Source organism: Apus apus, chromosome 6 (assembly GCF_020740795.1).
Source record: "Apus apus isolate bApuApu2 chromosome 6, bApuApu2.pri.cur, whole genome shotgun sequence".
Classification (NCBI taxonomy): Eukaryota; Metazoa; Chordata; class Aves; order Apodiformes; family Apodidae; genus Apus; species Apus apus.
In genome coordinates this window covers 17,289,709-17,303,059 of record NC_067287.1, presented here as the reverse complement: position 1 = coordinate 17,303,059, position 13,351 = coordinate 17,289,709, and the positions used below count along the sequence as shown (strand labels likewise).

At 41.1% G+C, this 13,351-nt stretch overlaps 1 protein-coding gene across 1 annotated transcript in view; it reads left to right on the top strand.

The window, feature by feature from the left end:
- The first annotated feature begins 487 nt into the window (after positions 1–487).
- LY75 (lymphocyte antigen 75) overlaps positions 488–13,351 on the top strand; it is a 45,953-nt gene continuing 33,089 nt past the window's right edge. Inside the window, exons 1-11 of the mRNA XM_051624281.1 lie at positions 488–717; positions 2,786–3,160; positions 4,158–4,331; positions 4,609–4,773; positions 5,407–5,517; positions 7,211–7,351; positions 9,042–9,230; positions 10,303–10,460; positions 11,354–11,464; positions 12,691–12,779; positions 13,138–13,310. Of these exons, the coding sequence (XP_051480241.1) occupies positions 633–717; positions 2,786–3,160; positions 4,158–4,331; positions 4,609–4,773; positions 5,407–5,517; positions 7,211–7,351; positions 9,042–9,230; positions 10,303–10,460; positions 11,354–11,464; positions 12,691–12,779; positions 13,138–13,310 (1,771 nt within the window). The 5' untranslated portion in view covers positions 488–632. The remainder of the gene's footprint in view (positions 718–2,785; positions 3,161–4,157; positions 4,332–4,608; positions 4,774–5,406; positions 5,518–7,210; positions 7,352–9,041; positions 9,231–10,302; positions 10,461–11,353; positions 11,465–12,690; positions 12,780–13,137; positions 13,311–13,351) is intronic.

The window sequence follows — 13,351 nt, the reverse complement described above, 5'->3', positions numbered from 1 at the left end:
CCCACACCCCTGGGCCAGAGGTGCCCTGCCCCAGGGATGGAGTTGTGACCTTCTGTGGCCAGAGGTGGTGAGGGTCACAGGGTAATGTTTAGAAATGTGTTATTTGAGACATTTTAAGGTATTTTACTTCAGTGCCTATTATTATTTATTAAATGTTGTTTATATTCTCTCCTCTTTTTGCATTTTTTTCACTTTCCCTTTCACTTACACCTTCTCTTCTTTCCCAACTGAACTTCTAAAAACTTTTTTTAAAGCTTTAACTCTAATCCTTCCCTTTTTTTTTTTTTCCCCTTCCTTCTTTTCCCCTCTCCTTATTTTCCCTTCATTTCCCCCGTGTTTTACTCATCTTTTCACTCTTCCACACGCGGTTCCCTTCCCCGTGCATCACTCCCCTAAGCCGTACCCGTGCAATTCCCGGCCCGGGACGGACCGGCCCTTCCCGGGCCGCCCCGCCCCCTCCCAGCTCCCCAAACTCAGCCGCAAATCCACGGCCGCTTTTCTCCTGGCAACAAGTGACGCGTCCTGGGGCGGGCCAATCCTGGCTGCCGCTCGCTGTCCCGGCGCAACGCTCCGCCAGACCGAACCCGGCTGCGCGCCCGCTCCGCGCAGCCTGCGCGCCGCGCCGCGGGGGGATGGCGCGGCCGGCGGAGCTCTGCCTGGCCGCCTGCGGCCTCGCCTGCTTCCTCGTCTGTTGCGCGGCCCAACGGGACCCTTCAGGTAAGCCGGGCGCCCCACCTTGCGAAGGGTGTGGGCGCTGCGCGGGTGCGCAGCGGAGCTAGGGGCGCGGAAGGCCCTTTTCTGCCGCCGCGGACTCCGGAGGTGGGGGGAGAGGTGAGACAGTGACGGGCTTTTCGCCGCAAACGGGTGCTGGCACCTCCGGGCTTTGCGCTGGGTGGCAAAGTCCAACTGCGTGGAAACAACGTGGGAAACTTACAAGGAGAAGCAGAAAAAGGAGGAAAAAAAAAAAACCACCCAAACCTCCCTTCGGGACCTTCCGCTCCGCCCGGGGCGTCGCGAAACCGGCCGCTGCCCCGCCGGCCCCGGGTGCCACGTTCCCCGTGCCCCGAGCCCACGCAGCGCCGGCCCGGCGGGGTGCGGGGCGGGGGAGGGAGGGAGGGAGGGAGGGAGGCTTTTGGCCTGGTACCTCCAGAGGAGAAATCACCCCAACTCGGGCCGGACCCTGCAGGGCGTCCAGCCGGCGCGTTTATTCGCAGCTTCATGCTGGGAGAGTGAGGAAGGAGGCTCACACCGAGCCCTCCCGGGAGCAGGTGGGAAAGTTTGACGTTGAGCAATTGCCTCGGAAGCCGGAGCCGCCAGCTGGGTGAGAGCTGCTGGGAAGTGGGTCAGCTCTTCGGTACGTGGTTGGACCTCACATATGTTTTGAATCGTTTGACAGGCCGGGTTTTGTAGATGAAGGTGTAAAGTAGAAACTTCATGGCAAGAGTGTTGAGCTGCAGTAATTGAGCGCTGGTATTAATACATTGCTGTAGATAGGGGTGTGGTGAGACAGTATCAGCAGTTTTTCTCAGGAAGCTTTAAAAAAAAAGAGATTTTCTTCTTGGTGTCAGAATGAGGGTTGTGTGGGAAGAAGCAAAAGGAGAATGAGGAATAAGAAGATCTGAGAAGCGGCCAAGAACATAGGAAATTTAAAAGAAGAAGAAAGTCTGGAGAGGAGAATAAAATGCAAAAAGCAGATGCTGTGGTGAAAAAGCACAGGGTAAAAAGCTACCACAAATGCATGTTGGGTTGTTTAAATGTCCTGTTTAGTTAACGGAGAGGATGAAAAAGAGGGTTGGTTAAAATGTGCTATTTAGAGAAAGTCACTCCAATAGGTGGCTGACTTAAAGATTCCTTATTTATACAGCAGAGTAGTAGCCTTGTGGGTCTGGGACAGCCAAGGTCCGTTTCAGCCCGGTTAGTGGAATTTTCATGCTGTGGGACTGGCTTCATTGTGGCACAGAAATAGTTGTAGGGCTTTTTTTTTTTTTTTTGATAGCTTAAACCTACGACACTTGACATAGAGGTGTTCTTCTACTGGCAGAGGTGTCAGCTTGTGTCTATAGGGTGATCCATATCTTATTCAAGTTGTATAATATGCTTTGATAACTATTTTTTTTTCTTTCTAATGACAAGCTGCGTCACAGCTGAAAATGAAACTAGGGTTCCTGTATCATTTGGAAAGTGATACTGCTAATCTTTGTGTGGCATCTTATGTGGGATATTAATGTTGACAGTTCCCCAAAAGTAGTTACAGTTACTTTAGTAATGCTGCAGTTGCACCTACAAGCTGGTTCATACTTGAGTCTATCATGCTGTGATATCATATGTGATACAAAGTTTAAAAATAAAAAGTGCTTACTAAATTAAAGTTAATATTAATTATATTTTATGTTACCTGCTGGGTGTTACTACATTTGCAGGTAGGCACGAATACAAGATTCTTTATGTAGTAGGCTTGCAAATTTATCAGGGGTTGATCCGATCAGTGTGTGTTAAAATTAAGGGAAGAACTCCTATCAATAGGACTTGACTTAGAAAACAGGCTAATTTTATTTTTCCTTATTTTAAAAGACATCTGTTTTGTTTCCCCTAGAAGTAAAGAATACTCACTAAAGAGCATGAGAATGTATGTGACATATACAAAAGATAATGGCTTACGATGTACAAACAACAGTTGCTGTATGTTTCTGGTAGCCTTGGAAAGTGATTACACTTGAAAATTTACTTCCTTTGAAAGTGATACTGAATTATACCCATATGTGGACATGTGTTTGTTCTTTTACAGGCCATGATGCTTTTACCATTCGCCATGACACACTCAACAAGTGCATACAAGTTAAAAACTCACGGATATTGATAGATGACTGCAGGGAGACAAGTGAAGCTTTATGGAAATGGGTATCCCAGAATCGCCTCTTTCATTTGGGGTCCAAGCAGTGCCTGGGACTTGATATATTCACCAAAGCTCTATCTCGCCTGAAAATGGTTGATTGTAACTCAGAACTAATGCTGTGGTGGCGATGTGCTGATGCTTCTATCCTTGGTGCATCTCAGTACAAAGTGACTGTCAAGAGTACCTATGTGACTGCAAGCATAAATGCAACAGACCAGTGGAGAAGCAACAGTTCTTCTGATGATATATGTCAGTACCCTTACCATGGTAAGTTTGCACATGGGTTTGGAAGATTTTATTTATTTTGTATCTATTTGTTTTTGTTACACATTTGTTGCTATATGTCTATGCCAATAAATCCTTAATCATATGAAAAGACTGGTCAGTAAAGCAGTATGTTTTGCTGTAGAAAGATACTGATATTCAAGTATGAAACTTAACTGGTTTTAATAAAAATATATAGGCAGAACTGCAGAAGCTGTATTATCAAGTTTTTTAGCACGTTTAAATCCCTCCTCTTGTATTTTATTGAGAGCCTATTTAATTATGAAATATCAACCACCTTCTATCAAAACTGACACTGTCCTCTTCACAGTGATGGGAATTTTCCTGTTAGCTCAAGTAAGTGCAGGATTTGAGGATATTTTAATTTCTGGTAGGTTATACAGTAAAATTCAGTGCATGCTGCTGGCTCACAGCCTGTCGGACTGTCAGGAACTGTCTGTTTGCTTTGCTCTGGTAGTCTGTCCACTTTGCCATGGTAGCCAGTCTCATCTGAAATCTCATGCTTGCTGGAAGAAGTGGTGAAAACTTGTTTTACCATGTTTAGGAACAGAATTTTCTTTGTATTTGAAAGTTGCCAGTCTGAAGACCCCAGCAGGCTCCAGTTTGAAATGTTTCTTGTCTTCTGCATGAGCTGATTCTTAGACCCTTGTTCTGTAGTACTTTGTGCAAACCACCTGGATTCCAGCAGGACAGTGTATTTACCCCCTAGCTTATCATGAAGTGGGAAAAAATTCCTGCTGTGTTATGCCCTACTCAGAAGTAAAAGTACAGAAAAATATTTTTCTCTTATTTCTTTCAGTTCTGGCATTGCCATATATTATCTGTGGCAACAAGGTACAGTGTTTTAAGACCACAAGTGCAATTTACATGCTTTTAAGTAAACTCTGTCTATACAAGCAGTAACATTGATTTGCTGTCTCTTTTCTGCTAGTGACAACTTGTATCTACTTCTTTCTTTTTTTTTTTTTTAACCCTGCAGAAGTTTATACCAAAGATGGGAACTCCTACGGAAAGCCCTGTGAGTTCCCTTTTCTTTATAATAAGACGTGGCATCACAACTGCATTCAGGATGGAACACATACGGGTGGGAAATGGTGTGCCACATCTGAAGATTATACTCAGGATGGAAAATGGGGAATCTGCTTGCAACCAGGCACGTTGGGTTTCTAAACAGACATCTTAAAAGCTTTCTGTCACTTTCTGTATGCACGGCTCCACCTCAGTGTAGCACGTTGCTGTTAAGCTGGGTAAAAGTGGATCCCTTTTCTATGGCAGCATTGACAGCATTATCACTACATAGTTACTCTGCAGTATATGTGATACCTAATATAAAAATCAGTAGAACTCCAGTATTATAATTTTTCTTTTGAAAATTTCATTATATTTCAGTGTATTTGTAGCTACAAGTACCTTCTGCTTCCTTTAAACAGAGGATGGTTGTCATGATATCTGGGAACATGATCCGGGGTCTGAAAGTTGCTACCAGTTTAATACACAGTCTGCTCTTTCTTGGAAGGAAGCTTATATTTCATGTCAAAGGCAAGGAGGCAATTTGCTTAGCATCCAGGATGCTTCTGAATTAAGTTACATACAAGGTAGGTGTAACTATTCACATATGAATATCAGGAAGTCTTGACAAATTAACATAAAGTGAAGACAGCATTTTAATTTGTGTCTTAACATTCAGGGTTAAAACTTGATTGTACATAAAATGCATTTAATGCACTTAAAGTGCTTTTATTTGTGTAGCAAAAATAGCTGTTAAATCTCACTTAGAGGTGTGTTTTTGTTTTGATTTTCTGTGTAGTTTTTTTGTGAGTTTTTTTACTTTATCTGTGTGACTTCATTGTAGTGGCTAGCTGTTCTTCATATTTATAATGAGGAATGTTCCCAAAATCTCCAGTATGGGCCAGGGCTGCAGCTGGTGTTTTAGCAGCATTTTACCCACTTCTTGTCATGTAGTCATCCTCACTGCTGTTCAGGCTTGGCCTGGAGGAATTATCAGTGTGCTGTTGGGAATATAAAATGGAAGGGCAAACTTATGAAGGCCTTGGAAGGAATGCTTGTGTAGGTTAATTCCTTCTCAGTTCAAGAAAGTCCAGTTATATGAGCAATCTTTGCTCAAATGCATGCCCTTTCAGGTTTTTAATTTAATGGAGACCAGTAACTATGATCATTTAATGCTAACTGTTTTATTGAAAAAAAAAAAATAATGAATTCATCTCCAGCTAAGGATTACATTGCTGAGATCTTTTGGATTGGCTTAAACCAACTGGATGTTTCTGGAGGTTGGCAGTGGTCAGATCACAAACCTTTGAATTTTCTCAACTGGCACCCAGGTAATGATATTTCTGATGTTCACAATATGAACTAGTATTTTGCTTTGCTTCCCACCCCCTTCTCCATTGGACTTAATAAAAAAAATAAATAAATTGTTGTTTTATTTCTGTTAAAAGTTTGGAAGAAACTTTTCTTACTGGCCTGTTAGTCTTTCTGTGCTTGTTCAATATTTAGGGATAATTAGATTAATAAATCTTTTAGAAAGGTAAAACAATAGTATCTCTGAGGTCTGTTTTAGTAAAGAATCTACAGCTTCTTTAGCTGCTGAATTTCTCTTCCCTCTGACAGAATGGCATTGACTTCCCTCAAATGTTGCAATTATGTGCAAGAATTAACATTACTTAAAATCCTAACTTCTATATTTAAACATCAAGGTTGCTTAAATTTGTTTTGAAGGTAAAATAAAAGAAGTATAAAACCTTTGAAAAAACCTTTTAAATTACTCCCAAGTTCCTAGTAGAATTGGTGAGAGTCTTGCTTGGAATTTTCAGCATGTATTTGTATTATTCTCCCAAATATGCCATGGATGTGCATATATGAGAATCCTGGAAGAATAATAATCAGGAATACTGAAGCTAATATTGTTCTGTCCTTCAAGCTGCATTTGTCCTTTTCAAGTGGAATTACTTTTCCCTTCTCTAGAATAGCATTTCAAGATGAATTCTGTGAGAAGATGAAAATTGATTTCTGTTACATCTTTAAGAGCTTTACTAAGAAATTTCTGTGAGTTTTTTCAAATATGGTCTTTCTTTTGGAAAGCTTAAGGACTTTGCTGCTGCTAGTACTACTGGCTACACCTTCTTCTGGAACTGTGATGACACTGTACGACCGTAATGCAGAGCTAGACTGGACTATCCCAAATTACAGTGACATAATTTAGTCTGCAGTCATGGCAGACATGCTAATGTCTGCTCCACTTGTGAAGAATACTTACTGGTATCTAAGAGAAATTTTGCTGGCTGCAAGTTGTTCCCAATACTTCTTATCCTTTCACTGTAAACCTTTTCACTGTACACCGGTTTCAGTTGCACTCTCCCATGAAAGAACTAAGATCCACCCTGAGCCTTTTCTATGTGAGACTCAATGAACCCAGTGCAGGGTGAGCTGGGGTGCTCTGTGTAGGGCACAGCTTGGGTTTGCCTTGGGGCTCAAAGAAAAAGTCAAAAAATGCCATTGGATAGGGCCTCCAAGGGAAGCTGTGGATTGCAAAAAGGAGTTCTGCTCTGTGATATTTTTCATCTGGGGCTTTGTCTCAGGTTTCTGTTAAGGTGGAGGTTATGGTTAGAGTTGAGAGAAAGAGTGCAGAGCTGTGCTTGGGAGTGGGGCTGGAAAGGGGCTGCCAAAGGAAACGGAGGGCTGCAAAAAGGGTTCTCCCCTGAGATGTTTCTAGTCTGGGAAAATGCTCAGCCAAGGGTTTGCTGTATTGTAAATAGAACATTCATCCTGGTTCTGCGATTAAACATTGGAAAAGAAGTCCAGATTCCTTGATTCCAAAACTTTCTTACAAAAAAACTTTCTGTGGAACAATGGTAGGACAGGTGCCTTCAAGTAAGGTATGTTCTTCAAATACAAGGTGCTGTACTTGACAAGGTGTATTATTCGTGTATTGAAAAGCAATAGAAAAAAGAAGCGGTCACTACCCTACTGTTTCATAACTTGTGCTTTTCTATTCTTGCTTGTTCCTGGCTTTAGATATGCAGAGTTCATCCCTGCTGGATGGGACTAGCTGTGTGGTGATGAATGCTGCTTCAGGTCTGTGGCAGAGTTACCACTGTGGAACTCCACTTCCATATATTTGCAAGAAGTCACTCAATGAAACTTCAAGCCCTCCAGGTAGGACAGGTTGCATTTTCGTTTTTCTAAGTTAATATGAGTGTAGTGTTCACTTATGGAGTATTTTTCCCTCCCCAAGCCTCTTGGGCATTTCTGCCAAAACACTTTCACAACAGCTTTTGTTTTTTTTTAGCAGAGCAGAAGCAAACTCTGTATCTTTAGTGTCAAGATGGTGTATCACAAACAGCTTTTATTTATTGCAGCTTTTTCATTCACACATTAAGCATTTCCCAGCAGAGTCCTGCCCTTTTCATGACATTTTCCCTCCATGGCTTGAGCCTTCTCTCATATGCTTCTGAAAGTCTGGAACTGGGAGCTGCACCTGAAGCCTTTCTATTTCTGCTTTAAGCCAGTTTCTCTCACTCTTGGTGTGTATTGACACAAAATGAGACGTACCTGAGGTTTGGATCATACTCTCTTGTTTCCAGTAGAAGAGTGCAAGAGTTGGTAGCTTGCCCAGTATGTAATCTTTACTGGATCCATAACAGCTCTTGCAAGATAAAAGCACATAATACAATAGGAAAACCAGAACAGTTTAAAGCTTATTCTCTCCTCCCTACACATACATACATGCAATCCTTCAGTTTTTACAATGTCCAGCTGACATATTTTACTGCTTCCATGATTTTGACCATTTACCTGGACATTTAGCCTTTCCCATATCTGTGGCCTGTTCTTCCATATATGCTTTGGCCTTACACACAGTTTCCAGGAATCTTGTGGGGCTTGTGGGGCTCTCATGAGAAAAACTTACATTAAGATGATTGCCTTTGGATGAGGGGAAGTACCAGGGGATAAGAGGGATGAAACAATGTCCTGGAGGTGGAACTGGCTGAGGCACGTTCTATCCAGGTCCCCCAAGTGTGTGCCTTTGAGCAAAAAAAATCAGTAAGCAGTTTACATTTAACTAAAGTGGTTCAAATTTTTAAATGATCCCTTAAATCAATTAACCATCCTTATCTGTTCTCTGGCTCCTCAGTGGGGTGAAGAGTCATTACCAGTCTTTACACAGTGTTTTATTTATTAAAAACCAAAAAACCAAAATTCTTGTGATTGGAGCAATTTATAGTGTGTTTTGAACCAGAAAGACTATTACATACATTTTCAGCATGAATTAAAACTAGTTTGAACTCTTGAATGTTTTAGCTTTCAGAAGAAATTTTTTTTTTAATGAAGCATTTGTTTCACTGTGAGCTATTTAAAATTGGTATAATGCATGGTACTGCAAATAGCTAATAATGTCCTATACAAGTGCAAATGCCTGCCAGAACAAAACAAGCAATTGTTGTTGAGGCTGCTGTCCCGCAATTAATTAACTTGAATTGCCGTTAATTGCTTTTGAAAACTTGCTTACAGTTTCTTCTGAAACTTTCACTTACGCTAAGACCAGCTTAGTGTACTACATTCCAGCTTTTTAATTTCAGTCCCACTAACTTCTTTCTCCGTGTGCCTACCTCATGGTCCCAAAATATTATGAATCCCCATAATGCTGCTCAATCAAGTCTCTTTGCTTGACTGGATTGTGACCCTTTCTTCAAACATTAGCCCTAAGAGATGTGAACACATTCTGATCGCTGCCTTCTGGCTGTTCTCAAGGTGCTGCCAAATTTAAAACATGAAGAAAATGCCAACCTATTGCACTAGCCAGTGGAAAACAAAAGCCTCTAACTCTGCTTCTCTTCACCACTAGAATTTTGGAGACACTTGGATACTCGCTGTGATTTGGGCTGGCTTCCCCACAATGGTTTTTGCTACATGCTGATGAGCACCCTGGAACCTTGGAATATGGCAGATGTGTTTTGTAAAATAAATAAGAGTAACCTCATCAGCATACATTCCTTAGCAGATGTTGAACTGGTTTTTACAAAGCTTCATAATGGTGAGTTGAGATACTTTTAAAGGTCGAGCACCAAGTGCTGTGCACCATAAATTACGAACCTCTTTCCATTTTCTAACAGATGATTGTCATAACCTCTAGCTTTTAAATGAAGGTGCTCATGCTGACTGAGCTTGTACCCAGGCTAGTGCTGAGTGTTCAGGTCCAAGCAACTGTAACAATTCTTGTTTTTGTTTTAGCATATCTCTCTCTCCCTTTCTCCCTTTCTCCCTTTCTCCCTTTCTCCCTTTCTCCCTTTCTCCCTTTCTCCCTTTCTCCCTTTCTCCCTTTCTCCCTTTCTCCCTTTCTCCCTTTCTCCCTTTCTCCCTTTCTCCCTTTCTCCCTTTCTCCCTTTCTCCCTTTCTCCCTTTCTCCCTTTCTCTCTTTCTCCCTTTCTCCCTTTCTCCCTTTCTCCCTTTCTCCCTTTCTCCCTTTCTCCCTTTCTCCCTTTCTCCCTTTCTCCCTTTCTCCCTTTCTCCCTTTCTCCCTTTCTCCCTTTCTCCCTTTCTCCCTTTCTCCCTTTCTCCCTTTCTCCCTTTCTCCCTTTCTCCCTTTCTCCCTTTCTCCCTTTCTCCCTTTCTCCCTTTCTCCCTTTCTCCCTTTCTCCCTTTCTCCCTTTCTCCCTTTCTCCCTTTCTCCCTTTCTCTAACCTGCTTCTAGTTGTCTAATGCCTCACATTTAATTTTCCATTCAGAGAGATTTGCTAATAGTTGGGTCAGTATTTGACTACTGGTTCACTGAACTGATAAATGTCATATTTACTCTGTGGTCTTACATTTTTCTGTGCACTTTAAAAATACAATTTTGTTGACCTTTTTTTCACTTCAATGTTCATTATTAGGTTTTTTTACCTTCTCTGTGAAATATATTCCCATTCATGAAGATAACTTCAGCAAGATAACAAAAATATACTGTACTTGTCTGAAATCCCCTTTCTCACTGTAAGAAAAAAAAATGTGGCATTTATGCTGTGCAGCATAGTGATAAAAACCCAATTTGGCTGATTTTTCATTCCTTTCCAATTAGTTTGATTAATATTTTGAAACTACAGTGTTGTCCTAATTTAAAATTACAGATGCTAAAGAAGAAATATGGATGGGTCTCAGGAATGAAGATGTACCAACCTTGTTCAAATGGTCAGATCACTCAACTGTGGATTTTACGTATTGGGATCAGAATGAACCAAAGGTTCCTTTTAACAGCACTCCTAACTGTGTGTCATATGCAGGCGAGGTAGGAATGCAATGTTAGGTTGTAACAGTTTTTTTCCATCACAGTAGAGGCAACATTGATGTGTGTGAAAGTCAAGGGGAGGGTAAAGCAGGTAGCTAATTTTATTTCTGGAATAATCTATAAAATACAGAGAGTTTTTTTACAAGCAAATTTCTCCAAAATTATCTACCCAGCACTTGCTAGTTGTGCTACTTGTGTACTGCAAAGAAAGGAAGATATTGCTTACAGCTCTGAGACTCCAGTGCAGTTGGCCAGCCAGTTGTTCTTGTCACTCTCCACTTCGTGTTCCCATATTCTGTGCGTCTGTTGCAGAAAGCTAGGAAGGAGGTGGGCCAAACTATTGAAAGGAGAAGCTGGGTTCAGTCATCCCCAGGATCAATTCGAGCCACGTTATTTGAGAATGGGTAGTGAGATACCTTGGGAAGAGGAGAGGACGAGCACTGGGGGGATACAGTACAGAGGAAGCAAGGGGTGGGTGAGGGAAGGAGGTCACAAACGATAGTGGAGAGGGAGGCAGGCTGTATCCCACCTCCCAGATTCAGCAGAAAACTGGAGCAAGTGCCTGCCTGCTGTGCTGTTGGGTTGGCAGTGGAATTTGTGTGCCCAGCTCCTCTCAGCTGCCTTGTCCCCACCCTGCAGTAAGCTGGGCACACCCCCTGCCCCCACCCTGGCCTTTTCCATCCCTTTTCAGAAGTGATCCAGAATCCTCCTATCTCCACATTGCTATCTTTCTCTCTCCTTTCCAAACATGCACCTGTGCATATAATCCAGGGCATCCAGTATTTTTGCTAGAGGCATTTCTGTTTTCCCCCTTACAAAACCTCAGCACCTACACTGTCAAAATTGAAAGGTTTTAAAATCTTAAATACTTTTTTTTGCCTTTCTTCTCACAGCTGGGACAGTGGAGAGTCAGATCCTGTGAAGAAAAATTGAAATATGTGTGCAAGAAAAAAGGAGAGATTTTGAATGAAACAAAATCAGATAAAAGTTGTTCATTGGAAGAGGTAATAGGAAGTCTGTACTTCTTTTACTTTCACTTGGTTTGGAAACCTGCATGCAGTTACTACTTCCTGTTTCTTCCTTGGCTGTACAGTAAAATCTATGGAAAATTTTAGCTGAAAAAGGACATTTCTATAGTGTGAGCCAAATTTCAGATTCTCCTAGACAGGCTGTGGATGTATTACCACTCTCATTTATTGATGAAGGTATTACGAGCTTGGACTCAGGAGATCTTGTGTTTTATTTATGTGTTTGAAAAAAATTGCTATTACAAGATATGTTATCACTAATGCCATTTGTTCTGTCATTTTTGCTTTAAATAGGTTTCAAACTTTAGGATAAGCATGTTGCAACATAGAAATATGCAGAGATTGATGAGATTAGCTTTCTGTTACACTTGGCTCTCATTTTTTTTCTTTGATTTTAATAAAAGGGGGGGTTGTCGTGTTGTATTGGTTTGGCTTTATTTATGGTATGATGTTTAAGCATAAATAGGGCTTGAAAAGAAATCCTTTCTGTTTTGAACAATCTTGGGATGGTATTATTAGCTACTTCAGTGTTCTTGGTTCAGTTTTATGTGGCAAATTGCCTGCAACAGGAAACATGTTTACCCTTTATCTTTCTTTCTGTGCAACGTCGGGGTATTTTTACTCTGTCTCTTCAGAGACTTCCAGCATGTAGATGTTACAGCTTTCTGTGCTGTTCAGACATCTGTGGCATTGGTAAGCTCGTAAAGAGGTAACATTAATGTTCCTTGAAATTTCAGTGTGAATATAGGTGAAAAGATTTGAATAACAGAGATATTTTGAAAGTTCACACATTTTCAATGTAAAATACTTTTTTTCCTGAGGAAAAAAAAAAAGGCTAGTAATGCCCTCTTATTATTCCTCTGTTTGAATCCTGGTGTTGGTGGAATAGCATGAAAACTCCTATTGTTTTGAATAGGACTAAGCTGTTGCCCTTGTGTTTCTCTAAATGTACGTAGCAGTCAGAAGACTCTGCACAGTTGAGCAAAACACTGGTGTTATTTTATTCCTGTTGTTGCATTATTTCTTAGAACTGTGAATCCGAGAGTTGATGATACTGAACCTTGTATGTGATAGGTTGCATTTCTTGTATGTGGTGTGCCAGCTTGTGGGCACCAGCCGACCTTAGCAGTGACTTATTATCTCCTGTAGATATGCCTAAATTAAGCTTTTATGAATAAACATGGGTTTTGTTCTCTAACCAGGGATGGGAGAGACATGGAAACTACTGTTACAAGATTTATAAAATGGAGGTTTCATTTGGAGCACAGTGCAATCTGACAGTGATGAACAGGTAAAGCACATCTCTGTAATTTATGGACATGTTTTACAGTACAATCCTGGAGATATGGTCAGAGATTAAAACCTTTGTATGCTAATTAGTGGTTTATAAAGAGAAAAAAAGGAGAGAAATAATTGCTTTTGCAGAGAACTAGCAAACCATGTTTTCCATAGTGCTAGATTTTCCATGGTAAACGTGTGGTGTGAAACCTTCTAGGAAGTATCTGAATTCCCAGCCTGCTGACCCTTTGTTGAATACAGGACTGCCTGGACAACAGCTTGAGCTAACTCATGTAATAATAAGCCTGGTTTTCATATTGTCTCAATAGTTTCTTTCAAATACTGACTCGTATTAATCTGTGAATTTTCAGATTTGAACAAGAATTTATAAATAGTCTAATCAGAAAACACACCGAAGTTGAAGAAAAATACTTCTGGACTGGTTTGCAGGATATTAGCCAATCAGGAATATATTCCTGGGGTACAGTGGAGGGGGAAAAAACTCAAGCTGTGACATACACTAACTGGAATTCCTTGCAACCAGGTAAATGTAACAGTTTAAGAAATATGTAAAAATACTGTAAT